The sequence below is a fragment of the Mustela lutreola genome, chromosome 14 (genome assembly GCF_030435805.1).
Source record: "Mustela lutreola isolate mMusLut2 chromosome 14, mMusLut2.pri, whole genome shotgun sequence".
Classification (NCBI taxonomy): domain Eukaryota; kingdom Metazoa; phylum Chordata; class Mammalia; order Carnivora; family Mustelidae; genus Mustela; species Mustela lutreola.
Genome location: NC_081303.1, coordinates 74,801,188 through 74,826,026, shown reverse-complemented (window position 1 = coordinate 74,826,026; position 24,839 = coordinate 74,801,188). Strand labels below are relative to the sequence as shown.

Below are 24,839 nucleotides of genomic sequence, written 5' to 3'. Positions count from 1 at the left end.
CTGGTTCCCAGTGCTGCCGCGGGTGCACGGGCTGGGGGCTGACAGGGGCCTGCTGACCTATGACTTGTGCTGTGAGCATCACCTACCCAGGTCAGCCCAGGGACGGGATAGCCAGCGGCCACTGGCCTTGCTGTCCTGGGCTCCCCGGCAGACCCCTTGGGTTCATGGCTCTCCTTGTCGCACTGACTGGACAGTCCCTGAGATGGCCAGCTCAGCACGGCCACTCCCTAAGGAGCCGGTAAGAAGCGGGGCTTGGGGGCTCTTCCCAGCCTCCCTGACTTTGTCATGCAGATGAAGGAACCGGCCCAGGAGGACCTGAGGAGGCCAGGCTGTGCCCCCTCCCCAGAATGAGGAAAGTGGCCTCCCTTCTGGCCGGAATCCCAGCCCCGGAAACCCAAGCTGACTGGCCGACTGGAGCCCGCGCAGACTCTGAGCACCTGCGGAAGACGGGGGACTCGAACAGGCGAACACAGACCTCCTCGTGGGGGTCCCAATCCAGGCCCTTGGGCCAGCCTAGCCAGCATCCTCCCAAGGCCCCTCCAGAAGGCCTGTTTCCTGAAGACCCGGGCCCCAGTCACTGACCCCCTGCCGAGGCCGGGGGACTTCCTCGAGTCCCTCCTGACCCAGAAGGCTCCACCGACGCCGGCCTTCCACCGCCCCACACCCCCCAGACCTCACTACGCGGCCCCGCCCCCCAACTCCCGCCGTCCACCCCAGCCCCGCCTGGACCTGCGCTCTCCCCTGCCCGCGGCCACACCGCGTCATTCTGCCCCTACACGCGCGCGCGGGGCATGTCCAGGGCAATCAAGGAGCCCCGCCAGGATGGACGAGCCCAGCGGGGTCTGCGGCCTGGGTCTGCGGGAGCGGCCGCCCGCGGCGGGGCCGGCGGGGTCTGCGCCCAACCCGGAGCCGGGGCGCCACCTAGCGGCGCCCCCGCGCCCCCTCCTCCGAGCCCCGGAGACGGACCGCTTCGGCGCGCAGGACACGGAGCAGGCATCGAGCTTCCGCCGCTTTATTTAGTCTCTCCGCGGCCGTCCAGGCCCGTTTTGAGCCTCGGAAACCCAAGGCTCCCCGGAATGAGCCGGCCCGAGATCAAACAGCCGCAGGCTCACACCCCGAAACCCATGGTCATCTTCTCCATCTCGCAGGGGCCCCAAGGCTGCGAGCAGAAATGGGGAGTTCCAGCCCCGGTCCCGGGGTGGCTGGGAGGGTGGCGTGGGGGACAAGGCGGGTGCGGGGCCCCTGTGCTCGGACACCACCCCCACCCGCAGCTCCTACAGTGCGCACGGGAGGTGCTGCCACGTGAGCAGCACAGGTAAAGAGGGGACTCCACCCCCCGCCCCCGGGGTGGCTGCTTCAAGTCTAACGACACTCCAGGGAAAGCCCTAGTGCTGGGCCCCCATCCCGGGGACTGGGGTCCGTGCATGGAGCCAGGGGGCCCGCTGTGGGGGGCACACGCGCAAGGGTAAAAGCTGTGGCTGCAGAATGAGCATTCCGTCACACACACCCCCCCACCTGCTCGGGCTGTCACGCCCCCGCATTTGCACACATTTGCATAGACAGCAAGGCCAAGCCAGCTAAGGCCTTCTCCTGCAGAAGTGGCCTCAGTGCTGAGTGATTCTGCTCCCCTTGGAGCCAGAGGAGAGCGTGGTCCCTGGGACCAGGGGACGCCAGGCCTCAGCCCCTCCCCGGGCTCCGCAAGGGCCTCTCCTTCTTCCCAGACCTGTCGGGAGACACGGGGTGGGGGCAGGAAGACAGCTTTAGAGGATGAGGCCACACAGTGAGACAGAGCTCCTGGGAAGGGGGGACCCTGTTCCTCTGGAGAAAGCCAACACAGGAGCCAGAAGGCTACCTCTGCGTGAAGTCAGGGCGCCAGGAAGGCAAGAACAGAACAGGACAGAACACCCCGGAGGAAAAGTCTCCCCAGCCCAAGAGGGGCCGCCCAGACCACTATGGGGTGAGCTTGGGCGGCTCCCGACCTCCCGGAAGGCAGGCAAGTCTGTGGACGCCGCCCCATGGGTAGCCAGCTACAAACTAAAAGCGGCTCCAATGAAGACCCCTCCTCAGGGCCCCTGCTCCTTCAGACACCCTGTCCCCCTCCCCTGGGCCCGGCCGCCCACCTCTTCTTCAGCGCTGCGTCTCCAAAGAAGTGGCTGATGATGAAACGCTCAAAGTCATCCACCTCATCATCATCCCCCGTCTGCCTCACAGCCACCTCCTCCAGGCTGTCCTCCAAGGCATCCACAAAGTCCCGGAAGCGGAGGCGGTCGTGGCGGAAGATGCCGTCCTCGCTGAAGTAAGCAGGTGAGAGGGGCAGCTGCTCGGTCAGGGGGCCAGCCCAGGGCAGCCGAGCCAGGTAAGTCCTCAGCAGGGAGGCCAGCTCCTCCTGCCGCACCGGGGCCAGCTCCACACCAAAGGCCAGGCCCTCCTGCCGGGCACACTCAGGCACACCCGAGCAGCCCTGGGGCGGCCGGTACTTGTGCCTCGACAGCTCTGCCCACAGGCCCAGGGGGTCCCGCCGGCCTTTAGCCCCCTCCTTCCACTGAAGGTGCTCCTGCCGCCCCGCGGGGGGGTACAGGCCCCCACTCCTCCTCGGGGGCTCCCCGGGACCCTGCCGCTGGCCGTCCTTCTTGCTGCTCCACTCCTTGGCCCTCCCCGCGGCCTCCCTGTCCTCCTCGCCCCCCCAGCTCTTCCTTCCCTCGAGGCCGTCCTTCCTGTGCTTCCAGGGCTCGGTGTTCCGGGCCCCCCGCCCATCCCGCCACTTCTCCTTTCCACCCCCTTCCCTGGAGCTCTGGAAGCGGGCCTCGGAGGCATTGGCAGGGACCCCCGCGTGCTGGCCCCATTTCTCCAGGTCCTGTAGCTTCCGGGCCAGTCTGTGGCCCAGCGCGGTCAGGCCAGCACGCGCCGGGTCCCCGCGGCCCACGTCCCTCAAGCTCTGCTCCAGGTCCCGCCGCACGGACCCCAGCAGCTCCCGCTGTCTCTCCAGCTCCCGCCGGAACGCCTGGGCCTCGGCCTCCAGCCGCTGCTTCTGCTGCAGGAAGCCGGCGCCCGGCTCCCGCTCCTGCTCCCTGGGGCCTCGCTGCTCGGTGGCCCCGGCTGGCGCAGAGCCCGGGCCCCAGCTGAGGCACACCCCATCTGGGCCGCGGAGGCAGTCGCCCTCCAGCCCCTGCAGCCGGGCCCGCAGCTGCTGCAGCTCTGCCTCGAGGGCCCGCTGGGCCGCCTCTCCCCGCCGCAGGGCCCCCCGCAGCTCAGCGTTCTCCTCCTCCAGCTCCCGGGGCTGTTGCATCAGGCTCTGGAGCTCCTCCTTCTGGGCCTAGAGTGGACAGGGCCACAGGGGGGTCCCGTCAGGGCCGCCCCCCATCCACTCCAGGAGCGTGGCCACTCAGAGGCTTCGATCCTCCTCTCTGCCGGCCACAACCCGCACCAGAGCCTGCATCCCCAAATCCTGTCCTGGACCTCCGCTTCCGTATCCTTCTAGAAGGACCCTCTTCGACCCACCTGCCATCAGCCTTCTGAGACCCGCCTCCCCCACCCAGAACAGACACTATTAACTGATGGCCGCTCAGCCTTCCCTCTGAATCCCCGCAGGTGCTGCCATGGCTCCGAACAAAGCAGCACCACCTCCAAGGGGGCTGCCAGGCATGCGGCCTGGGCCCCGGCAGTAGGAGGGATGAGACTCTCCGGTTGGAAGATGCGGGTAACAAAGACGACTTCCTCCGAGGGAAGACGGTCAGCCCCTGGCCGAGGGAGGGCCCTGCGCACGAACCTGCAGCCGGGCCTGCAGCAGCCGCACATCCTGGTTCTCCTTGGCGAGCCTGTCCAGCAGTGCGCCCATGCTCTGTAGGCTGGGAATGCTGTCTGCCGGTCCCGGGGCCCCATCCTGAGGGCAAGGGAGACAATGACCCTCCTGCCCCATGGCCTGTGGTCTCCCTGGCAGGCCCTGCTTAGCTCTGGGCCCAGGAAGCCGACCTGCCCATGCCCTGCGGAGTCCCGCACCTCCGTGTCCAGCCCCGTGTCCGGGAAGACCTGCAGGTCTACTTCCTCCGCGGGCCCTGCAGGAAAGCCACATCCAGAATTGGCCTCTGCGTACACCAGACACCCCCTCCCGCCCACTCTCACATACACACACGCGTGCGTGCCCTCCTGCCCCGGACCTGGAGCCCACGGCTGAGAGGGCCGGCAGGGAAGGGGCCCAGGATCAGCACCAACAGCCCAAGGGTCACTGACTGCCCCCCGCAGCCTCCCTCAGGCCTCCCTCGGACAAGCCAGGCCCCGTCCCCACTCACCACTGTCTGACTCTGTCAGGGCACCTGAGAACAGACACGGAGAGCTTGGTGAGGGGACGGGGGCGACGGGGAGGCCAGACGGGGCCCCAGGAGCCCGCAGGTGAGGTCCCACTCACCGGAGAAGAGGAGGGTTCCTAGCCCCAGCATCACCAGGGCCCCAAGGACACACACGTTGAGGGAGACACCCAGCTCCCAGGCCGCACCCTCGCCTCCGGCCTGGCCCTCGCGCAGGGGCCCCGCGGGCTGAGCAGCGCGAGGCTCCCGGCCCCGCCCCCGCCGTCTCCGCAGACCTTCCACGTCCACTTCGGTGTCGTCCTCGCTGCTGGAGCCTCGGGCCTCCTCCCTGGGCCGAGCTGGAGGAAGGGACCGGGACGAGGCAGGGAGGCAGCCGGAGAACAGGACACGGGCCGAGGCCACCCACAAGGACACGTGGGGACCCCGGGTCCCCGTGCACCTGGGCAGCCGAGAGCGGGACACGGGCCCTTCCGTCTGCAAACCCAGGGAGCCACTCTGCATGGCGCAGCCTCCTTCTGCCCACACGAGCCTCCCACCAACTCCCTCACAGCTCGGGGGCCGCCCCGCTCTTCCTGGCCTGACGGTGAGGGTGCTCGGGGGACCAGCCACCCCACCGCACCATGTCACCCCCACGCTCCCCAGTCTGTAGCCCCTGACCTGTACGACTGACCGGCCAGCCACTCCTGCCTGCCGCCCCCCAGGGACCAAACTCTCAGCGCACTGCCCTCCACGCTGGTCTCTTTGGGGGCCCAGCGGACCCCGCGCCCGTTCGGAGAAGCACCCCTGCTGCCATCCGGCTGCCTGCGCCCCACCCCCTGCGCGCGCCCCACACCCAGATAATTCAGCATCACGTGCCTCGAATCTGCCCACCCCTGGTCTTTGCACTTGTCCCCTCCAGGGCCCCGGCCTCTCCCTCTACCTGTCACCCTTCAGAGTCACACACGCTGTCCTGGGCCCCACCTCCTTAGCACAGGACAGGTGGCCTCATCCCACAGTGGACGCTACAGCCTTGGCCTGGAACCTTCTGTTCCTCCAACCCTACCGACCCAGAGCCTGGAACATCCCCTCCAGTGTGAACCCCTCCCCAGCAGTGCTCCCGTCAGCCCTTCCCTCCACCCGTTCCGGGACTAAACCCCCTCCCCCCTGAGGGTGCACAGTGATCCCACCTCAGCCTCCTGCTCTCTTGGTCTGACCTGCATTTGGCTCAGACAAGACAGCCTGCAGCCTCTCTTGCCCAGGCCATGCAGCTCCCTCCCTCTCTCATCTCTGGACACAGGATGGAGACTCATGGGGGGCGAGAGCTGAACCAAGGGGCTGGAAGAGAAGCAGCCCCGGACGAGGGGAAGACCCGGGCCCTGCCACTTCCCTGCTACGTGACCTTGGCTGCATCACGTAACCTCTCTGAGCCTCGGCGTCCTCGAGGCTAAGGAGGAGGCGTCTCAGACACAGCTAAGGAGCCCCCCAGCTGCTCAGTGCCAGGGCCCGGACCACAGCCCTGCTCGGCGGCGAGCCCTCCAGTGAGCACTCCCTCCCCGGAGCCTGCTCGTTCCTTCCAGAAGGAGAGTAAAGAGGGGCACATCTCACCTATGTTGGGCGATGAAGGCAGGTTTCCTGGGGGGCTCTGACCCTCCGAGTCCTCTGTGTCCAGTCCCAGGCCTGCCACCCCAGGGCCCTCGTCCGAGTCTCCCCGGACCGGCGTGTCTCCGAGGCCAGGGGGCCCCCCAGCACAGCCATCGCCTTCCTGGTCCCCCTGAGCAGACAGGGCCATAAGCACTCTGGACCGTACCCACCGCCCCCCAACCCGATGAGGGTCCTCACCTCGGCCGCAGTCTTCGCTGGCAGAATGGGCCCAGACTGGGAGCTTTCCCCAGACCGGAAGACGGTCTCGGTCTCTGTGGTGGAAGAAAAAGTCCAGGAGACACGCCACCGCCCCCCAAGTGAACTCCCTACACAGCCCTGGGGCTGCCGCAGGCCCTGCAGAGCTGGAGGGGCAGGAACACGCCAGGCCGGGTGGGGGCAGGAAGGCTTCAGACCACCACTAACCCCGGAAATCAGACGAACCAACGCCCTTCCCCTGAGGGAATGGGACCCCCGCCCCCAGGGGAGCCCGGTTACCTCCTCCCTCCTCAGCTCCAGTGGACTCTTCCGCAGCCGCCTTGGAGGGGCTCCCGAGTGCCCGGGGAGCTCGCGCTGATTCGGTGTCCGCCGCGGATTCCGGGCCCAGGGTCTCCACGGGCAGGCTCTGGGGAAGGGGCGCAGGCAGAAGGCCACTGCAGAGCACAGATCCAGGGCCATGGCGGGGGGGGGGGGGCTCTGCTGGGGGTCTCCGGACCCTGCCACACCGCTCAGCGACCCCCACCCACATCTCACAAAAACCTCCGACACTCAATCAGCCGTGAGCAGAGGCAAGCTGGTGGGGAGGGGAGGGGCTGGGACGTGCCGCCACATCTGTCTCTCTCACACACACACACACACACACATCAGGTGCCCCCCCCCCCCCCGCTCTCCCAAAGAAGCCAGCTGAAGCCTGGGTCTCCCGCCTCCCCACAAATGAAACCTGGAGACTGGCGGGAGGCGGAAGACGGCCCCCTGGGGACTAAGGGTCACCACACGCCCCCATCGGGCTTCTCTGCAGCTGCTCACACCACCGGGTCTAGGTCATCTCTCAGGCTTCTCCCTCTGCCCCACACAGCCCTCTCCTGCAGCCCCGCCCCAGCCCCACCCCCGCTCCCCTCCCTGCACACCCCTGCTCGGCAGCTTGCCAACCGCTCCCCTGCCCAAGCTTCCGCCACCCCTCCGAGATCTGTTCTCCATCTGAGTACGTTCTTGGCAATTTTCAAACCAGTCTTCTCTCACGGCCTGCCAGGCACATCAGGAGCCACGCCCCCGCTGCTACAGGGGAGGACCCGGAGGTAAATGCCCCTCGATTAACAAAGATACCCAACAGGAGGCAAGTGCATCGGACAGATGACAGGGTCCGCCCCTCTCCTCCCCCGCTGTGCCCCAGGCCCTGTGTCCTGGCCCAGCAGCTCCCGGAGCCCAGCCTCCTCCCTCCCCTCTGCCCCTTGTCCCCTCCGCCCCTTCCAGCAGGGCCTGACACACCAAGTAGCCAGGGCTGGGACCCTTGATGACGTCCTTCTCTCTTCTCAGTGGCTTTGGGGACACAAGCGTCCACAGCCACCAGCTGTGCTGCAGATGTTCAGAACAGTCCCCTCTTCACCTCACCCAGGGGGGAGGGGGGGCTCTGTCCAGGGCAATGACCATCCAAGTCCCTCTGACCCAAAGCCGTTCCATGACCCACCCCTCAGGAAGACACCCGTGTGCCTGGGTCTGTAGAGGTTCCCAGGCTCTGCCCCCTGCTTCATTCCAGCACAATCTAGCCTACATCTCCACCTCACTCCATGGACTGCCTCAGTCTCCCCCAAAATGGCTTTCCTGTTGTTGCCCCAGGCCCTCTGCTCACACCAGCCCCCTACTTCTTGCAGCTGACCCCATGGTACCCTTCTTTCAAGGCCCAGTCCAAGCCCCACCACTTGACTCCTGGGGCCCCATCTCTGTCCTCCTGGCCCTGGAGTCCCCTCCCCTGGCAGCCTGAAGGAGGTGACACAGGTGACTGTGGGCACCAAGGAAGGGCACAGACCCAGGGAGCAGCCCAGGCCTGCCAGCACCTCTCTTCTGTGGGTTCCCAGGCATGCTCTCCCTACCTCGGAGCCAGCCAGCACCCAGCTGTTGTCAGAGTCTGGGCAGGAAGCCATGCTTGCTGGCGTCCCCGAAGCTGCCGCCGCCACCTGCAGAGAAAAGCGCTCTTCAGGACGCCAGTTCCCTTCGGCAAAGGCAGGATGCAGAGGGCAGTCTGGGCCGGGTCCCCAGGGCTGGGCAGCAGCTTCCAGAACCAACCCTTCTAACCCTAACCTCCACTGTTCTGGGCAGTACCAGCCTTGCCCATCAAAACCTACCCACAGCCACAGAGAAGGTCCCCTCTCCCACAGACCAGCAGGGCCACTCCAAAAGGTCAAAACACATGCCCAGAAAGGCTCTGGGGGTGACCTGGCCAGGGCCCTTGGGTTAGTCAGGGAAGATGAAGGCCACACAGGCTGGCTAACTTGACCTTGCCGAGGACGGGCAGCTGATGAGAGGAGGGAGAAAATAACCATCCCAGACTCTCCCACCATCACCCCCTCCCCCATGGGGGCGCAGATGACAGGACTCCCGCCCAGCCTCAGCCCTTCGCGCAGTCTGGTTCGGGGACCCCCAGCACTGGCACCCGCCAGAATCACCCGGGAGTCTGACCCAACTGGGCCTGGGTCCTTTTTAAAACCTCCCGGATGGTCCTCACGGCCGCCAGGCAGACCCGTCCATGGGGACCCTTAGTAAGGCTCCTTGTCATGCTGACTCTCCTTCCCAGATTCTTTCCGTGCTCTGTGATGGGCAGAGTGTCACCTTGGGGCATGTGAAGGCCACGGGGAGAGGTTCTCGTGACTGCTCTCCGTTATAAAGACTTCACAGTTTGCAAAGCAACAGACAGCAGAGCTGTGGGCCAACCGTTCGATAATCCACTCTGCCCTGGCCGGGAGGGCTGGGAAGTGGCTCCAGCTTCCAAAGCCTGATGCAAAGACGGCTAAGAGGAGGGAGACCTATCTATCCTGTCATCACTTGGGCCCAGGACTGTCGCCTCCGGCTGGGAGCTGCAGCTAGGACCCAGCATGAGACAGGAGGGGCAGAGGAGCCGACCCCCCAGTCTTGGACCTAGTCCTCCAGATGATAAGTGGCTGTTTCCTGTGGGGCCAAAAGGTCGGCAAGTGGAAAGGGCTGACAGCAAACCCGGGAAGGGAAGGTTGGGAAGGCTTGGGAAGAAGCCTGGCAGTAGGACTCCCCCTCTCGGCCCCCTTCTGTCTGAGCTAGGGCGAGACCCCCACGCAGCCTGAACGACCTGCAGCCCCTTGGGATCCACAGCTGGGACAGACACTCACGGTGTCTTCCCCACGCCCATGCGTCCCTGGCACAAGCAGCATCCCCAGGACACCCCGGCCAGCTTTTGCAGCGTCCCCAGAGCGGCGGCCCCCCCACGCACTGGGCTGTCATAGTCCCCTGTCCCCAGCTGCTGCGTGTGACTGCTAACAGGAAGGAAGTGCCGGCAGCTTGGGCTGAAGTCCCCGTTTATCCCTGGCTGTGTACAGCCTGCTCCGGTCCTCCAGAACCAGGCGCCATGGCAACCAGGGTGATGTCAGACCCGCCATCTCCACGGAAACCAGCCCCGATATCTGGGTCAACAAGACGGACGCTCGGGAGACCCGAGAGGAGACAGTCCGGAACCCCCGCACTCGGGGCCTCCCACTCGGGCACCTCTCTCCCCCGGCGGAGCTCATCCCAGACGCCACCGGGGAGCCCCGCTCTCCCCCGCCAGCGTCGCTGGGCCTTATTAGGAAGTCCCCCGCCGCTCCCCGCCGCCACCCCTCCGCACTCGCAGGCGGGCAGGGTCCGGCCCAAACACACTTCCAGGCGCGTCCGGCCCTTCTGCGGTGTGGAAACCGCAGCTGAAGGGGGGCCTTGCCCCTCCGACTCGCTCAGCTCGGCGCGTCCAGGAGCCGCCCCCCAGCCCTCTAAGGCGGGCACCGCGGCGCAGCAGGAGCCTGCCCGGGGCCCCAGCGCCAACTCCGTCTCGGGGACGGACGCCCGGGGCGCCCCCCGCGCCGGCCCCGCGGCGACACGCAGCGCCCGGTCTCCGGCGGAGCGCACGCCTGGCTGCGCGTCCGCGTCCTGCGGGGGTCCGGGGACCCCCCAGCCCGGTAGGGCCTCACCTGACCGCGCCTTGCGACCCGCCGGGACCTGTTGCTGCCGCCCGGGGTTTCCAGTCCCCGGAGGGAGGGAGGGAGGCGGGACCACGTGACCTGGACCGGCCAATGGGAGGCCGGCGTCCCTGAGGGGGCGGAAACTTCGGGCCAATAAGATCTGGAGTTGGGAGGCCGGGCAAAGAGGGGGGCCTGCTGGGGTCCCGGACCCCCGCCCCCTCCCGGGGCGAGTGGCGTGAGGGGCGACCTCCCCTCTTCCCGGCGTCTAGACAGCTTCTCCGGGGAAGAGCCGCCGCTGGAAGGCGGAGGGCGGCACCTCCCGAGGCAGCAGGGGCGAGGGGCAAGGTCGACCCTAGGACGGACGGACACAGCTGCAGGGTGGGGGAGGGGACACGGCGCGCCGAGGGTTGGAAATAGCTCTCCGGCCGTTCTCCGCCGGCGCGGGTGCCGAGGGAGGGTTCCACGGCTACTCGTGCCACAGGGGAGCGGAGGCGCCCCCCGATGGAGTCTGCTAGCCCGGGGCCGCCGCTTCCCGCTCCGCTGGACCGCGAGCGCCGGCCGGGGTGCGGGAGGGAGCGCTGAGCCTAGAAGCACTGAACGGCACTGGTCTCCGTCCCCGAGGCGCTGGCTGCCCGCCTGGCCCAGGAATGTGCCCAGAAAAGAAACACGTTCTCCGGGCGGGGACGCAGGGGGAGGGGTGGCGCGCTCGGGCGTCCCTCGGCTCCTCGACTAGGAAGGACTAAGGACTGCGACTAAGATCAGCTCGGGGCCCTCAATCTCGCTGCCAGTCCCGCTGCCAGGAACCCTGGGCCACATACCCATCCGCCCCCCGCAAGCCTTCCCCCCCGGGGTTTGCGGTTCACTCCAACCTTTGTGCCCAGAAAGAGCAAGGAGTCCTTGTCTGCGTTTTCAAGTCTTTTTATTAACCCAACGGTACAAAAAAAACCCCATCACCACATATCTGCCACCCCCCCTTCCTTCCAAAAAGTACTGGAAAGGGAGAGAATTGAGCAGACCCCGTACCCCAGAAGCCACTTACAAAAGGCAGAGATGGGAGGCAGGGGAGGAAGACATCACAAAAATAGCAACAGATGGAGAGCAACAGAACCACAAACACAACACAAGGGCGGGGGGGGGGGGGGAGAGACACTGGAAGAGAGAAGCCCAGAACCCCCTCCCCTCTTTCCCACCGCCTCGACGCTGCTGCCCACCTGGGCAGGCAAATGCGTTCTGCAGTACGATTGCTAAGTCTTCCGAGGGGACCTGGGGCGCTTCTCCGGGCCACAACCGTGCCTGCCTTCCCCGCCCCACCGAGGAACGTGCCCTCGAACCGCAGGGAATCGCGGCGAGGGGCTCCTCCGTGGGCGCAGGGCCAGCTCTGGTAGGCGGTGCAAAAAAGTAAAATATGAACACACAGAGCCCAGTGCCGGCCTCTGGGAACGAAGGGATACTGCCAGACCCCCCGGGCCCAGCAGATACACAGAAAGGCAGGGAAAGAGAAGCAAAACACCAGTCTCTGGACTGCATCTCAGGACCACCGCAGTGACCGGCCCGCCACCTCCCTTACCCACGCGGGGACAGAGATCCTTCTATCAGATGAGGTATAAGTGGTCTGTGCCCGTCCAAGCTTTCCTTCGAGCCAGGGAGGCGGAGGAATACAGACGCCAAAAGCGCGAGACCAGCGCCATGGCCGCGCTGCCAGGACCACGGAACAAACGGGCGAGGCGGGGAGGGCCGGGCGAGCAGGGTCCCTGATCCAGGGCAGTCTAAACTTCAAATATCCTGATCCGTTAGACCGCAAAGCCCAATTTTTGGCAAAAATATGGTCATTGGGAGAAAAGCCCAAGAGAGGCTGAGAAAGGGCCAGTGGCTTTGGTATGAGGGACACACAGGTCCGGACAGCGTCTCTTACCCAGTCTTGAAGCCCCGAATCACCATGAAACCGCCCCAGCCAACAGCTCTCCTGCTTTCTCAAGCTATTTGGTTCTCTGACGGGGGTAGGACTTAGGTAGGTCTTGGGAGGAAGGGAGGGGAGATTCCCCATCGATCCCCTACAGCTGTCTCCTAAGGCCCACAACGAGGTTTCTGCAGGGCTGGGAACCCACTCCTCTAGCCAGAACCCTTTAACAGGTCACTCCAAACACCAAGGCCACGGGGAGGAGGTGTGGCTGGCCGGCATCCGTGGCCGGCATCCGTGGCCTGCATGGGGGAGGCCCCTGCCCTCCAGATCCTCCTTTAGCCACCTTCCCTCACAGCCACACCCCTCGGCCTTCAGGACTGGAGCCACCACGATACTCAGACGGGCTTTGGTTCCCCGGATCTCTGTGGATCTCAACGTGTCCGTGTAGTTTCCAGAAGGGTGAGTGATCCAGGCGCTTCTGCCTGCCCACCTCGGTTCCTTCTCTGGCCCCAGGAGCCACTGTGTTTCTGCCCCACGGGGACGGGAAGCCAGTGGAAACAAGGACCGAGAGCCAGACTTGGAGACCACGCCCCGGGCTGGCGTCACCCATCGTTAGCAGCCACCAGCTGCCCCACACCCTCGCGGATGTACACAGACTGGATCTCCTTGGTCTTGAGGCAGAGATCGCAAGCCCAGACGGCAGAGGCCTCGGTGGTCAGCAGCCCGTAGGCACTCTCCGTCATGCCGGTGCACTCGCGGTGGAACCACTTCTGGCAGGAAGCCTCACACAGGATGGCGTCCTGGTCATCGTTCACCTCGCTGCGACAGGCGCCGCACGGATACACCAGGCCCGGGGGAGGCTGAGGCCCCGAGCCCCCACCCACCTTGCTGGGGGGTGCCAGACTGTTGGCATCTGGGGGCCCCCCACCCCGCCCACTGCTATCTGGGGGGAAACTGGGCTGATTCCCATTCACAGCAGCAGCTGGGGAGCCTGAGTGAGGCTCCTGGGGAAAGGCAGTGGGAGCAGGTGGATTCAAGGGCTTTCCCCCATCCTCACCACCGGGGCCAGGAAAGCCAGGGTCTGGGCCAGGGAAGGGACTTGTGTTGGGGGGCAGGCTGGGGAGCCCCGGACCAGATCTCTGGAGAGGAGAAGGGCCAAAAGGTGCTCCTGGCTGGGTAAAGCGTTGGGGAAGAGAAGGGGGGCCCAGCTCTCCTCTGGGAGGTTGACCCATGGTAGGTGAGATCATGGGCCCAAATCCCCCCACTGGGCCTGGCATCATCTGCCCACCAGGAGGGCTGAAGTTCTGACCCAGAGGCTGGTTGAAGGGCTGGCTAGGAAAGTTCATGTTGCCTGGGGGTGGGTAGCCAGGGCCCTGGGGCGGCATGTTGAAAGCAGGGCCCATAGGGTTGGGAGGAAAAGGGGGGGGCTGTCGACGAAGAGGCTGGGGGCCCCCTCCACCCCCAGTGCCATAGCCTGGGGGTACCTGGCCTGCCATGCCCCCCTGTACACGGAAGCCTCCAAAGGGGACAGGACTGCCCAGGAATGGAGGGGCTGCACCCCCCACCTTAGGGGCTCCAAAGTCATCCTCAAAAGGGTTGGATGCAACCAGGTGGTCCACCATGGGAGTCGGGGGTGGTGCGAACTCCGTCAGATGTGAGTATGCAGGGCCCTAGTGGGGAACAGGTGAGGGAAGGAGGGTCAGAGAGGGAAGCGCACAGCCACAAAACCACAGGAGGGCAGCGAAAACCGCGTGTTCTGGACGTTCCCGACGGCCAGCTCAGATGTAAATGGGGACAGACCTCAGACTGTAATAGAGCAACAGAACCGGGCTGAGTCCTCGCTCTGACAGCCGGTAAGCTCGAGACCCCTAGGGGGGTGTTCCGCTTTTTAAGGCCGCGGATCCCTCCTCTGTAAAACAGGGACGGTGCCTATCTCCCCAAACCGTCAAAGCGTCAGGAGCACAGAGGGCCGGAGAAGTCACCGAACACACCTCGGTAAGGGGGAGGTGTCGCCTGCCAGGAGGGAATCGGGACAGGAAACGTGCAGGGCGAGGAAGCCCGCTGGCCGGACCGGGAAGATCGGCGGCCCCCCGGCGCCCACCCCCCATCGGTGAGGAAGCGGAGGGACGGGGCGAGCCTCGGAGCCGCCGTGCTCCCCGCACCCGAGGCAGGTGCGCGCACGGGGGGGCGGCACCACCCACCTGCGTACTGGACTTCCTCCGCTTCTTCTCCGGGCTCTTCATCTGCAGACCTGGAAGCGCAGCACAGGGCACACACAAACGCGTTTCCCCGGGGCTGCCCCACCTCCAGGGTCCCGGACGCGCCCGGAGGGGCTCCTCCAACTCGGACAGGCGCCCGCTCCCAGACTCGGTACGAACAAAGGTGCCACACGAGACACGCCGCGCGACCGCACTCTCGGCCGCCTCCTCCCTTCAACGACAGACATGCCCTCCGACTCCCCCGGGGCTCCGGGGTGCCCCATCCGTGACGCCAGACCCCCACCCCTCCCGCCCGAGCCTCCCTTCGGGCCCCCGGAACCACCCCTCGCCCCCCGGCCCCGGCCCCCGGCCCCTGGAGTGCTCGGCGGGCCCAGCCCCTCGGCGCTCTCACCGGCCTTGCCCTGCTTCCTCCCGGTGCCGGGCGGCGCAGGGGGCGGTGCGGGGCCGCCACCTCCCTCCAGCTTGTCCGGTGGGGGCGGCGCCGAGGCGGCCATGGGGCGGGGGGTGGGGGCCGGGGTCAGCGGCGGCGGGGGACAGACGCGCGCTCGGGCAGCACCATCGCCGGGAGCGGGGTCGGGACGCCCGCGAGGAGCGGCCAGGCCAGGCGGCGAGGCCCGGGAGCGAGCGCAGCGCCAGCCGCCGGCCCGCGGCCACAGCAGCAGCAGCGGCGGCGGCGGCGGCGGTGGCCGGAAGCGGAAGTCGGCGCGGCCGCCTCCACCGCGCGGCGAGGGGGCGGGGCAGGGGCGGGGCCACCGGGCGGCCCGGGCCGAGGGTCGCTGCGCGGACGCGTGGGTGCGGGAGACCCCCACCCACCCCCCGCCGACGGGGCCGCGGACGAGCAGCAACAGGGACCACGAGGCCGAGGTACAAGAAACAGGGACTTTAATGAAGACGATTTCCCTTTGGTATCATCGCGACCCGTGGAGACGCGCGAACGACACGGAAAGGCCGGGACAGAGACCGCGGAGACCCAGACTCGCAGCGGCAGGACGCGCTCCGGGCGCTCCGCGAAGGGCCGGCGAGGCGGCCAGGCCCCGCCGCTGCAGGAGTGAAGCGGCTCGCACCCGTGGGGCCTCCCCGCCTCGCTGCCGTCCTGGCTCGGGACCCCTCCTGGAGCCCCGCGTCTCGGCCGGAAAGGAGATGCTGGGGGCCCACCCGCCGCCCAGGCCGGGCGGGAGGAGGAAAATGCCGATCATTGTAAAAGGCTTTGAAAAGTCAGAGGTGACGTGTACACGTAATTGATTATTGTCATTTGCCACGGAAAACACATGAGGAAAATAAATCTACAGCCCTAAAATATATGCATAAAAAAATAAAAATAAATCCCTTCCCAAGTCTACAGATGGTATTTGGGGATTGTCCACTGCTTTCTTCTGCCTCCACAGATGCCCCTGGGAAAGATACCAGGTCAGGAGGACTGAATCCAGTCCCTGCCACCGCCCCACCAACACCCCCCCCACCCCGAAGAGAGGAGGGTTCTAGGACCCAGGGCTATGCTTTGGCTGTAGAGTGTAACATGCATGCAACATGGGGGAGGGGGGACAAACGACACAGACTTAGGAAATGTATGTACAGATCCCTTGGGTGAGGGGTGCCCCCTGGCCAGGAGGCACTGAGCAAGGGAGGGTCCATCTCCCCGCTGGCCAGGAAGGGGGCTCTTGAGGCAATATCTAAGGGTTGCCTGTCCCCGGGCGGAAGGGACAGCTAACATTCCTGCCTCTGTTCTCCCAACCTCAACTGGAGGGGGGTCCCAGAAGCCAAGAAGATGTCAGTACCCCCACCCTCGACCTCAGGGGCTCAAGAACTCTTTGCATAAAATATCTTCAGACCTAGGAGATGGTCAAAGGCACAAAGTTTAACCACTGGGAGGGAGGGTTGTTGAAAGGGGTCTGGGGTACCCTGAGCCCAGGGGTAGACCAAAGGTGTGATTCATCCCCCTTCCTTGGAAAGGTGACTGCCCCCATTAAAGCCTTTCTCACTTCAAGGAGACACACTGCCCACGCCTCAAGCATCCACCTTCTTGGGAAAGGGGGTATCAGATTGGCACAGGAAAGGCCCAGGGAAGGGAGCCACTCTGTTCAATAATACTTTGGTAAGGTTCTGGAAGAAACAGGATTCTACCCCCAGCTTCTGACAAACCCTCTCATTCAGTGGGTGCTGAGCCATGTCCACACTATCCCCAGCTCCAGCACAAGGCCAAGCCCACAGAATGCTCCCACATGAGGTCCTGAGAATCAAGGAGTAGGGGAGAAGGGGTGGGAGGGCCCCTTCGGGGAGAAAGCACTGCGAGGGTCACAGCTTCCGCTCCACGGGCTGCTGGAGACACAGTTCACTGCCCGCAGAGATGATGGGCAAGTGATTGTCCACATGGTAGCTGATGAGGTGACTGACACTCTCAAAGCGGTGGTCCTTTGTCCGAACCTGAGCAGCAGGAAGGAAGAGGTTAGTTCAGGCGCAAAGTCAAAGGCTGCAGAAAGGAGACAACTATACTGCGGGATGAGGAAGGGGAAGAAGGCCGGGAGGACTGTCCGCCCAGGCCCCTGAGACTTCTCGAAAAGGGGGTCCCACAGCTAGCTCTGGCAGCAGACCGAGAGAACATCAGGACCAGAAACGGAGAAGCTGAGGGATACCACCTCTCCTGACCTGTTAGGTGGCCCGTCTCAGAGGAGGACACCCACTCCGAGAAACCTGGGGCAGGGAGATGGGGACTGCTGTGGAGAAGAGCCCAAAGTCAGGAGGGACAGTGGGCTGGCGACAGGACGCCAGGTTGAGCCCTGAATCCAGAGGGGCTACGGAGGCCCCTCCGTCCTCTTGCAAAAGGAGATTTGGGGTTTCTAGGCCCCAGGCCTCCGACGCCGGGCGCCGGGCACCACCACCTCTCCGGGAGGGTTTCCTCGTTTGTCAAGATGGGCTCGGGCAGGCTGAACAGCGTCAAGCTCAGATGGAGAACTGAGGGCCGAGAGGAACAGAGCTCGGGCCCAGGGCTGTGTGAAGAGAAGGACGCCGTCCTGCCGGGAAGGGGGCTGCACAGGCGAGCCAAGCAGTTTGGAAAGGGGGCGGCAGCGAGGGGAGACCGGGGCTCGGCGGGAGCGCGCCGCAGCGCCCCCCCAACACGTGGCCCCACGCCACTCACCACGCCCTCTGGGTCCACCAGCAGCAGGTGCTTGGGCTGCCCGCTCTGCAGGCCGGTGAGCACATACTGGCCCGGGCTGCTCGCGCTCTCCCGCACCAGGAAGTCCCCGTGCAGCTGCAGCAGTGCCTCGGCCTCCCGCCGGCTCAGCTTCCCGTGGAACCAGGCCTCCCCTCGGAGCTGCTCAGCCATGGCCACCGCCTGGGGGGGCGGAGGCACCCGAAGGGCATCTTCGAAGGGCTCTGGGGGTTCAGAGAGAAAGGGCTGAGAGGGGCCACTGGCCCAACACAGGCCGGGACGCACACCTTCCCCGAGGGGAGGGCAGAAGAGCAGGAACCGCGGGGTAAGACGGAGGCGCAGAAAAGGAGACAGGAGAACTCACTCATGTCAAAGAGGTCTCGGGGCGTACTGCCATTGACAGCGGCACTGGGAGGCCCCGCCCCACCCCCTGCCTGCCGGGCCTTGTCCAGGTTCTGCACATTGACGTAAGAAGGATCGTCAAAGAGCTCTTTCCCTGCTAAGGAAAGGGCAGCGTCACAGTGGCCCCAGCCCCGCCTCCTGCTCCCGGACTCCGCCCCTCCCAGCTCCCTTCACACCTGGGCAGGGTGGCGGAGGTGGCATCTGTTTGCGGGTTTCCGGGTCTGCCCCCACAGGCTGCCCCACCGGCTGCGGGGACAAAAATAAGATGAGACCAGAAGCCCGGGCTGGCCACTCCCATCCTGGGCCCCAGCCCACCTCCACCCAAGCGACTCACCAGCGTTGCTCCCAGGTGGCTGGAGGTCTGGCCAACAGGTGGGGGGGGTCGAGCTGCCCCGGGGGCTCCTTCCCGAAGCCTCATGTCCACCACTCCCCCAAGAGGGGGTTCCTTTCCCGGGAAGTCATTATAGTACTGGTGGCCAGGTGGCTCTTCCTCTTCCTCATCCCAAGCCGAGCCATCAAAACCGGCCATCCTGAGAGAACAGGTGGGAGGGGCACAGGCAGTGGTCACAGGCCGGGCACTTCCTGCAGGCCAGGCCTGAGGTGGGCTGTTTCCTATGCACAGTTGACCCTCAAGGTAGCCCCACAAAGTGGCTGTCACTTCCCTCTCCAGTGACAGAGCAGAGAGATGAGGGTCGGAGGTGCAGAAATTTGCCTGTGGTTTCCCAGTTAAAGGTGATGGACCTGAGCTGCAGCACCAGATTTGATTTTAGGGTTCATGGCCTCGATTATCGTGCTGCCTCCCCAGACGGAGGGGAAGCAGCAACACAAGAGAGCAAGAAGAGCCGCATTCCAGAGCGCCAAAGTCTCCTCTAAATGCTCCACAGCTAGCGGCCTCGAGGGGACAGAGAAAGGCAGAGACCTCAGGAGGAAGACATCCTCCCTCTCCCAAGTTCGTGATGGCTCCTGGGGGCAGGAGAATGAAAAATTACGGATGGAGAAATGGGCAAGAGAGGCCGACAGGCCGGCAGCACAGGAGCGCGGGCCGCGAGAGGAAGAGTGGGCCTACAGCAGGGCAGGGCCTGGCCAGACTTTCCCGCCGGCCACAGGAAACCTAAGAATAGCAGGAAGGGGGAAACGGGCCTGCAGGTCATCCCCCGACACTCGCCGGGCCCCCGACCCTCTCGGCTTGAGTCTGGGCAGTGGAGCAGACCCGCTCTCTCGGCCGGGGCCCCGGGGGCTCAGGGGCCGCTCCGCCCCCTCCGCACCCACTCACCTGTCATGAGGGGTGACCAGCTTGGGCGGGTTCCTGAGGTACTGTTTGAAGCGCAACTCGAAGGCCTGCCCGATGGTGCTGATGACGTCCTGAGCCAGCCCCTCGGGACACTCCAGGATGTGGCAGGCTGGGGACACAGCGGAGGCGGCCCGTGAGCCCCGAGGCAGACCACTGGGACGGGCACTGCTGCGGGGCCCTCATCTTCCCGGCCGGAGCCCCCAGTTAGCTCCCCGGGTCCTGCTCACCTGCCTCCCGGACAGCCGGCCCCACCCAGCTCCCCACCACGCCTCACCTCTCTGATTCACCGGGTCTTTGGCAACATAGGCGACGTACTCAGCTGTGTCCTGGGGTGGGCAGGGTCAGAAACAGCCCCTTAGCTCAGTTTTATGGCCCACCTCCCCCCCGACCCCCAAAAGCCCAGGCCCTCCAGACACTGCCTCCACCCCAGCGTGGCCTCTTCTCTGGCCGCCGCAGGCCCTGCTCTTCCCCCGTCCACCCTGTTTCCCAACTCACCGGGTCTCCACCGGACGCAAAAGAGATAGACTGCATGTGGTGGTTGGCGATGATCTGAGGGTCAGGGCAGGGGCCAGGGAAGGAACGGGTCAGGCAGCCTCGGGGCCCAGCTGGGCGCCCCCAGCCCCAGCCCAAGCCCCAGACTAGTCAGACCCACCCTTCTGGCTTCCTAGCCCTGGTGCTCCTAAGCTCCTCCTTCCTGTCTTAGCTCCTGGCCCTCCTGGCAGGGCTTCTGGCCCCCTCGCCCAACCCCACCAACCTGTTTGCAGTCTGCGGCCATGAGGTTGAGGCTGCTGGTGGAGACGGTGAGCGTGATCGGCATCCCGGCAAACTTCAGGTTACTCCTCCCCAGGATGGAACAGAGCGGGCGGCTACAGGGCTAGCCAAAGATCCGAGGGTCTCAGAAGCCGGGGGTTCCCCACACCAGAAACCCCCACCCTTTGTTTTTTGGCCTTGTCCCCACACGTCCCCATGCTTGTCTTCGCCAACTCCCCCACATTTCCCAACAGCACCCCCAGCCCCATTGGCCCCAGGTACCTTTCTCCTCCTCGTCGCCCCCTTGGCACCGGGCACAGCATCACACACCAGGCTGATGGCCTCCCTGGCGAGAAAGGGGTCCTCAGACGCAGAGCCTGTCTCCCGCTTGGCTGGGGTGGCCACAGGGCAGGGGGAGGGGAGGACCAGGCCAGACTCCAGGGGCACTCCAGGCTCTTTGTCGTGGTGGATTGAATTAAGGGCCTTTAATATTTGATGACACGGAGAGGCCACTTCCTGGCTGATTGGGTTAGGGCCTCCGTGGGTCTGGCCCCACCTCCTTCCAGCTACCAAATGAATGTCCCGTGGCCTTCCCAAAGCCAGCAGCAACCTTCCATCCACCCCGTCCTGCACTCAGGCTCCAGCTGCCAGCTGCTCTGCCACCTCCCCCACAACCCACAGGACTGGAAAAGTGAGCGGGATCCAGACCAGAGGCGCCTCTTTTCATCCAGACTTACTCACTCCCCAAACTCTCTATCCCCTTTACCTAAAGCTAAGCCGTGGCTAATAAGCCACCAAGACCCACTCCCCTGCTCCCCTCACTAACCCAGGGCGCTTCCCCCCACCCCGCCCCGTCCCCCCTCCCCGCTAACCTGGTGACCTGGGTGCGGGTGTTGAAGTCCAAGGCGCGCATTGACTGCAGAACCTCCACGCAGCCCATGTACTGAAGGAGGGACGGAGGGGAGCAGTCAGCCGCCTCCCCCCACCCCTTCACAAAGAGCCCTGGGCCTTTTCCCTACGTGCTCCCTAAAGGAAGAATAAAGACGAAGAAGTTTTTCCCGCTGCTTGCGGCTAAGCCCCACAAGGCCCCACAACATGCAAGACCACAGGAAAGGAGGAGCGGGGAAGAGGGCAGGCTGGGAGGGCCTGGGCACCTGGGAAGAGACTGTGGAGAGCAGTGACAGGCACTGGGGGGGCGAGGGGGGGGTGACATCCACAGAGGGGGGAGGCTGGAGGACGCGATCGAGGCTCACTCATTCCCACACTAAGGGCCAGCGCGTGCTGGGCTTTGTGCTAAGCATGGCAGGGTGGGGGTGGTCACCAGAAGGAAGGGGCCCGGGCAGAGCTGGAAGGGGGGGGCGCAGAAGCGGAGAAGGAGCAAGAAAGGTGTGAGAAACAGGACCCTGAAACCAAGGGCGGTGCTGGGAAGAGCAGAAACCAGAGGCTCCAGAAAAGCCCCAGTGAGACAGAGGGGTCTGGGAGGGCGGAGGGCGGAGGGCATGGCCGGACGTTCACTCACCCGAACCAGGTAGGAAACCCCGGGTCCCATGACTTTGTCGTTGGGATGCAGCCAGCCCCGTGTGGGCTTATTGACAAAGCTCCCGTGGCGCGTCCACTCCTCGCCCCCCAGCTGGCCGCCTTCCACCCGAGTCCTGCGCCCGCCGCCTCCACTCAGCTTGTTCATGTCCTGGAGGAGGGGCGGGGGGCCTGAGTCTGGCGCGGCCACCCCTCCGGGCCCCTCCCCATCCTCAGCTGCCCTTCCTGGCTCCCCCTTTGGCCCCGGGCGCCCCCCGGCTGGGTTGGCCAGCTTCAGGTTGCTCATCCGGGGGAAGAAGGAGCACAGGGTAGTGGGACTGTCATCCCCGGGCAGAGGTGGCAGGGTGGGCCCCAGAGACGAGGCTGATGGGGAAGGCGGCTCCTCCAGTGGGGAAGGCCCTGAAGACCCCTCCTCCAGCGATGACAGAGACTCGTTCCGGAGTGGGTTGTACTTGGACTTGGGGGGCAGGAGATCCATGGCTGCTGCTGGAGGGAGGCTGCTGCCCAGCCCGGCCCCCCTGCCAGTCCAGGCAAGGGGGCCAGGCAGGGGGCATCCCCAGGCCCTTAGTCTGACCGAACCTCTAGGGCCCAGGGATCTCAAGGATCCTGGAGAGGGAGAGGGACAAGTGGCGCCAGCGCCCCCGGCTCAGACCCAGAGAGTTTCCGGCCCCATCCCCGCCCAGCGTGGAGCCTCTTCTCCAGCTGCAGAGAGAACAGGCTGGACCCCGAGCTGCCTTGCTCCTCCCCAGGGGCGGAGCGCTAAGACCGGAGACCAATCCCGGGGACAGTGCTGACTCACAGGCTGGAAGGGGCTAAGCCCCCAGCACAGCCACAGCCCCAAACTCGGGCTGGGATGGAGCTCCCTCCACGCACCCCCCCCACCCCGCCCCGCCGCTGCCCCCAGACAAACCACCAGTAATCTGGGGAGAAGGAAAGTAGGGGTGGGAGGGAAGGATGTGGGAACGAGAAAGAAAGGAGGGAAAGAGGAGGAGGTCTGGATCAATCCACACAGGACGCCGGCAGGCCAGAGGGAGCAGGAAGCTGCGGGAGGGTAGGGGGAGTGAGAGAGGAAACAGGGAGCTGCAGGTGGAAAAGGGAGGGGACCCCTGAGCTCAGCACTTCCCTTCCTGTCCTGGTGGAACACTCAAATGCCCCCTCCTCCAGGCCACCCCCCCAACACACTACCGCACGGCGTGTGTGTGGGGGGATTGGCCCCAGGGAGTCTGGGCCATTAGCACCCTCTGCTACTACAGCTGTGGGCAGGAGGTTGGGAAAATGGTTAAGGATGGAAGAGGTCCCAGCGGACGCAGAGAGGAGCCGAGAGGAAGAGCAAAGCTGGAGAAGTGAGAACAAAGTCCAACCTGGGCGGTGCACCAGGGCAAAGCTGGGGCAGAGGACAAGCTGATGGAGCCCTCCCACACCACCCACCAGGCCAAGGAGCAGCAGCCCCCAGGCAAGCACTTCTCTGTGGCCCCTTCCACAGGCCTAGTCAGCAAAGCAAGCTGGCAGGGGCAGCTGGCTGGTTCGCGCTCCTCCTCCTGGAGTGGGGACAGGGGAAGTTGCCTAGGTCCACCACGGAGCACAATGCCCCCCAACACCAGGGGCAGAGTCTGGCTGGAGGAGGCGGAAAAGTGAAAGCGTTCTCCAGGAGAAGTGGGGGCTGCAGGCCAGGAAGGGACCGAGGGAGCAGCAGACAAGGCTGTGCCAGGGAGGCTGGGGCTGGACACGGGGAACAGCCCCAGCATCCCTTCCACACCCCGCTCCCAGACACAGCTCCGCGGGAGGGGCCATGGAGGAACCGAACAATTAGTTGAAGATACACAAGACCCCCTGGCTCATCTGGGGATTACCTCCTCTTAAACTGCAGAAGATACAAAGATGCAGACTACAACGACTGGTAATACTAACACTTAAATGGTGTTAGATATACAGCTAACTCTCCCCTGGTCTCAGTCACTCCATTTCCTCAGGCCTTCAGCGCTCGGGCCCAGAGAGATGGAAGAAGGGGTTCCGCCCTGGCCTCGCATGCCCAGCACGCAGGGCGGGTCCTCGGCCTGCGGGAGCCCGCACCGACCAGTCAACAGGTGTGGGCGTTCGGAAGTCGGGCGCTTTAAATCTGCATAGGAAAGGGGACTGGGAGTCGGGGTGCCTGGGTGTGGGGGAGAAGCTGCTCTCGGCGGCTCGGGCCAGCAGGGAGGAGGAGGCAAGTAGCAGGAAATGGCGAAAGCCTCAGGAATGTTTCCAGAAGGGAAGGCCGGGCGAGCGGGACCAGGAGGAGTGCCCAGGCCAGAACTCTGGATGGGGGGAGGGGAAGAGCCAAAGAAACGACGGAGACTGGGGAGTCCAAGAAAAATTAAAATAAAATGAAAATCAAACAGCAAAAAGGTCACTGTCCCCTCCACCCACGCCAAGCCACCGTTTTCTGGCCGCAGAGAACTTTCGCTCTGGTCGCACCCGCGGGTCACACGCCAGCAAGCCCACGGCCCTACCAGCTCCCGAGCTGCGGGTGGGAGACCTACAGCTGTCTCTGGGGCGGAGTCGGTCCTGGGCAGGGAAGCCAGGAGCAAGCCTCCGAGCCCCTCTAGCGCCCCACCCCAAGTCCTGGCCGGGGGCAGGGGAGGCGGAGGTCTGCCCCGGCCCTCGCGCCGCTCAGAACCGGGGCACCTGGACGTCCCACCCGCCGGGCCAAGAGCGCTCGGGACAGCCGGGCCCGAGGCCCACGCGAGAAAAGGGAACTCTGTCTGCCAGGGCCCTCGGGGCCCAAGACAGCGCCTCTGAGGGGGCCCGGGTCCCACTCGGGGCGCTCCCGAGGGGGCGTGGCCCCAGGTCGCGCGCACGCGGGACTTCCGGGAGGCCAGGCTCCCGCTCGGCCGACGGGGTCGAAGGGGGCGGGGCTTCGGGCGGGGCTGGGGGCGGGGCCTCGCGCGCCCGGCCCGGCGGCCGAGGGGCGGGGCCCTGGCCTTCCGGGAGTCCGGCTTCGGGACGGACCCGTGGCCAGGAGGCCGGGTCTCGGGGAGCTGGAGGCGCTACCGTCCGGTTTCCCGCAGTAGCGCTGGGAAGCGTGTCCGGGGGTGGGACTTCCAGGAAAGCTGGGCGGCAGGGTGGGGTCGTGGACAATAAACAGAAAACAAGTCGGGGTTCGGGGCGCCCCCCTGAAGATGGGAGGTGGGACTTCCGGGGAGGGGGTCGTAGGGGGCGGGACTTACAGGTCCATACCGGAAGTGGGGTCCCGGGAGAGGGGTTCCGGGGTGGAGGAGTGGGTCACCTAAGGAGAGGGAGAAGACCCAACTCACCAGGGCCTCATGGAGTCTCCGCACCGCACCGCGGCTCGATTTGGTTCCGGATCACGCCACCGCCCTCTCAGGTGGCCGTTCCAACTTTCTCCCCGGCCGGGCCTCCCTGAACAAACTTTATTGCACTCACTTCCGGCCTCACTAACCCCTGACCCTGCACCTCAGCGTCCCTCCTTCAGCCGGCCCACTTCCCCGAATCCGCCAATGGCA

General features: G+C 65.4%; 3 protein-coding genes across 11 annotated transcripts; all 3 read right to left on the bottom strand.

Moving 5' to 3' along the window:
• Positions 1 to 996: 996 nt before the first annotated feature.
• On the bottom strand, positions 997 to 10,200 carry PBXIP1 (PBX homeobox interacting protein 1). Of its 3 annotated transcripts, XM_059145166.1 has the most exons (11): positions 10,100 to 10,200; positions 8,006 to 8,089; positions 6,417 to 6,543; positions 6,120 to 6,193; positions 5,886 to 6,051; positions 4,403 to 4,639; positions 4,287 to 4,310; positions 3,970 to 4,052; positions 3,767 to 3,880; positions 2,121 to 3,313; positions 997 to 1,723 (listed from the first exon to the last, which is right to left on the bottom strand). In XM_059145166.1, the coding sequence occupies exons 2-11, from the start codon at positions 8,054 to 8,056 to the stop codon at positions 1,678 to 1,680; spliced, it is 2,115 nt and encodes a 704-aa protein (XP_059001149.1). In that variant the 5' UTR covers positions 8,057 to 8,089; positions 10,100 to 10,200; the 3' UTR covers positions 997 to 1,677. The 3 variants fall into 3 exon arrangements, with proteins under 3 accessions (XP_059001149.1, XP_059001148.1, XP_059001147.1); XM_059145165.1 differs by lacking the exon at positions 10,100 to 10,200 and having other exon boundaries at positions 3,997 to 4,052; XM_059145164.1 differs by lacking the exon at positions 10,100 to 10,200 and having other exon boundaries at positions 5,886 to 6,042.
• A 787-nt stretch (positions 10,201 to 10,987) lies between these two features.
• Positions 10,988 to 14,890, bottom strand: PYGO2 (pygopus family PHD finger 2). 4 transcript variants are annotated; one of them, XM_059145186.1, is made up of 4 exons: positions 14,601 to 14,658; positions 14,192 to 14,241; positions 13,791 to 14,003; positions 10,988 to 13,660 (listed from the first exon to the last, which is right to left on the bottom strand). In XM_059145186.1, the coding sequence occupies exon 4, from the start codon at positions 13,610 to 13,612 to the stop codon at positions 12,593 to 12,595; it is 1,020 nt and encodes a 339-aa protein (XP_059001169.1). In that variant the 5' UTR covers positions 13,613 to 13,660; positions 13,791 to 14,003; positions 14,192 to 14,241; positions 14,601 to 14,658; the 3' UTR covers positions 10,988 to 12,592. The 4 variants fall into 4 exon arrangements, with proteins under 4 accessions (XP_059001169.1, XP_059001170.1, XP_059001171.1 ...); XM_059145187.1 differs by having other exon boundaries at positions 13,791 to 13,899; positions 14,601 to 14,619; XM_059145188.1 differs by lacking the exon at positions 13,791 to 14,003 and having other exon boundaries at positions 14,192 to 14,420; positions 14,601 to 14,890.
• Positions 14,891 to 15,074: 184 nt separating this feature from the next.
• Positions 15,075 to 24,789, bottom strand: SHC1 (SHC adaptor protein 1). Of its 4 annotated transcripts, none has more exons than XM_059145175.1 (13): positions 24,630 to 24,789; positions 21,320 to 21,487; positions 20,673 to 20,743; positions 20,083 to 20,146; positions 19,805 to 19,924; positions 19,546 to 19,599; positions 19,325 to 19,376; positions 19,033 to 19,159; positions 18,094 to 18,289; positions 17,936 to 18,005; positions 17,722 to 17,856; positions 17,343 to 17,581; positions 15,075 to 16,630 (listed from the first exon to the last, which is right to left on the bottom strand). In XM_059145175.1, the coding sequence occupies exons 2-13, from the start codon at positions 21,482 to 21,484 to the stop codon at positions 16,502 to 16,504; spliced, it is 1,422 nt and encodes a 473-aa protein (XP_059001158.1). In that variant the 5' UTR covers positions 21,485 to 21,487; positions 24,630 to 24,789; the 3' UTR covers positions 15,075 to 16,501. The 4 variants fall into 4 exon arrangements, with proteins under 4 accessions (XP_059001158.1, XP_059001159.1, XP_059001156.1 ...); XM_059145176.1 differs by lacking the exon at positions 24,630 to 24,789 and adding an exon at positions 23,856 to 24,009; XM_059145173.1 differs by lacking the exon at positions 24,630 to 24,789 and having other exon boundaries at positions 21,320 to 22,127.
• Positions 24,790 to 24,839: the final 50 nt, after the last annotated feature.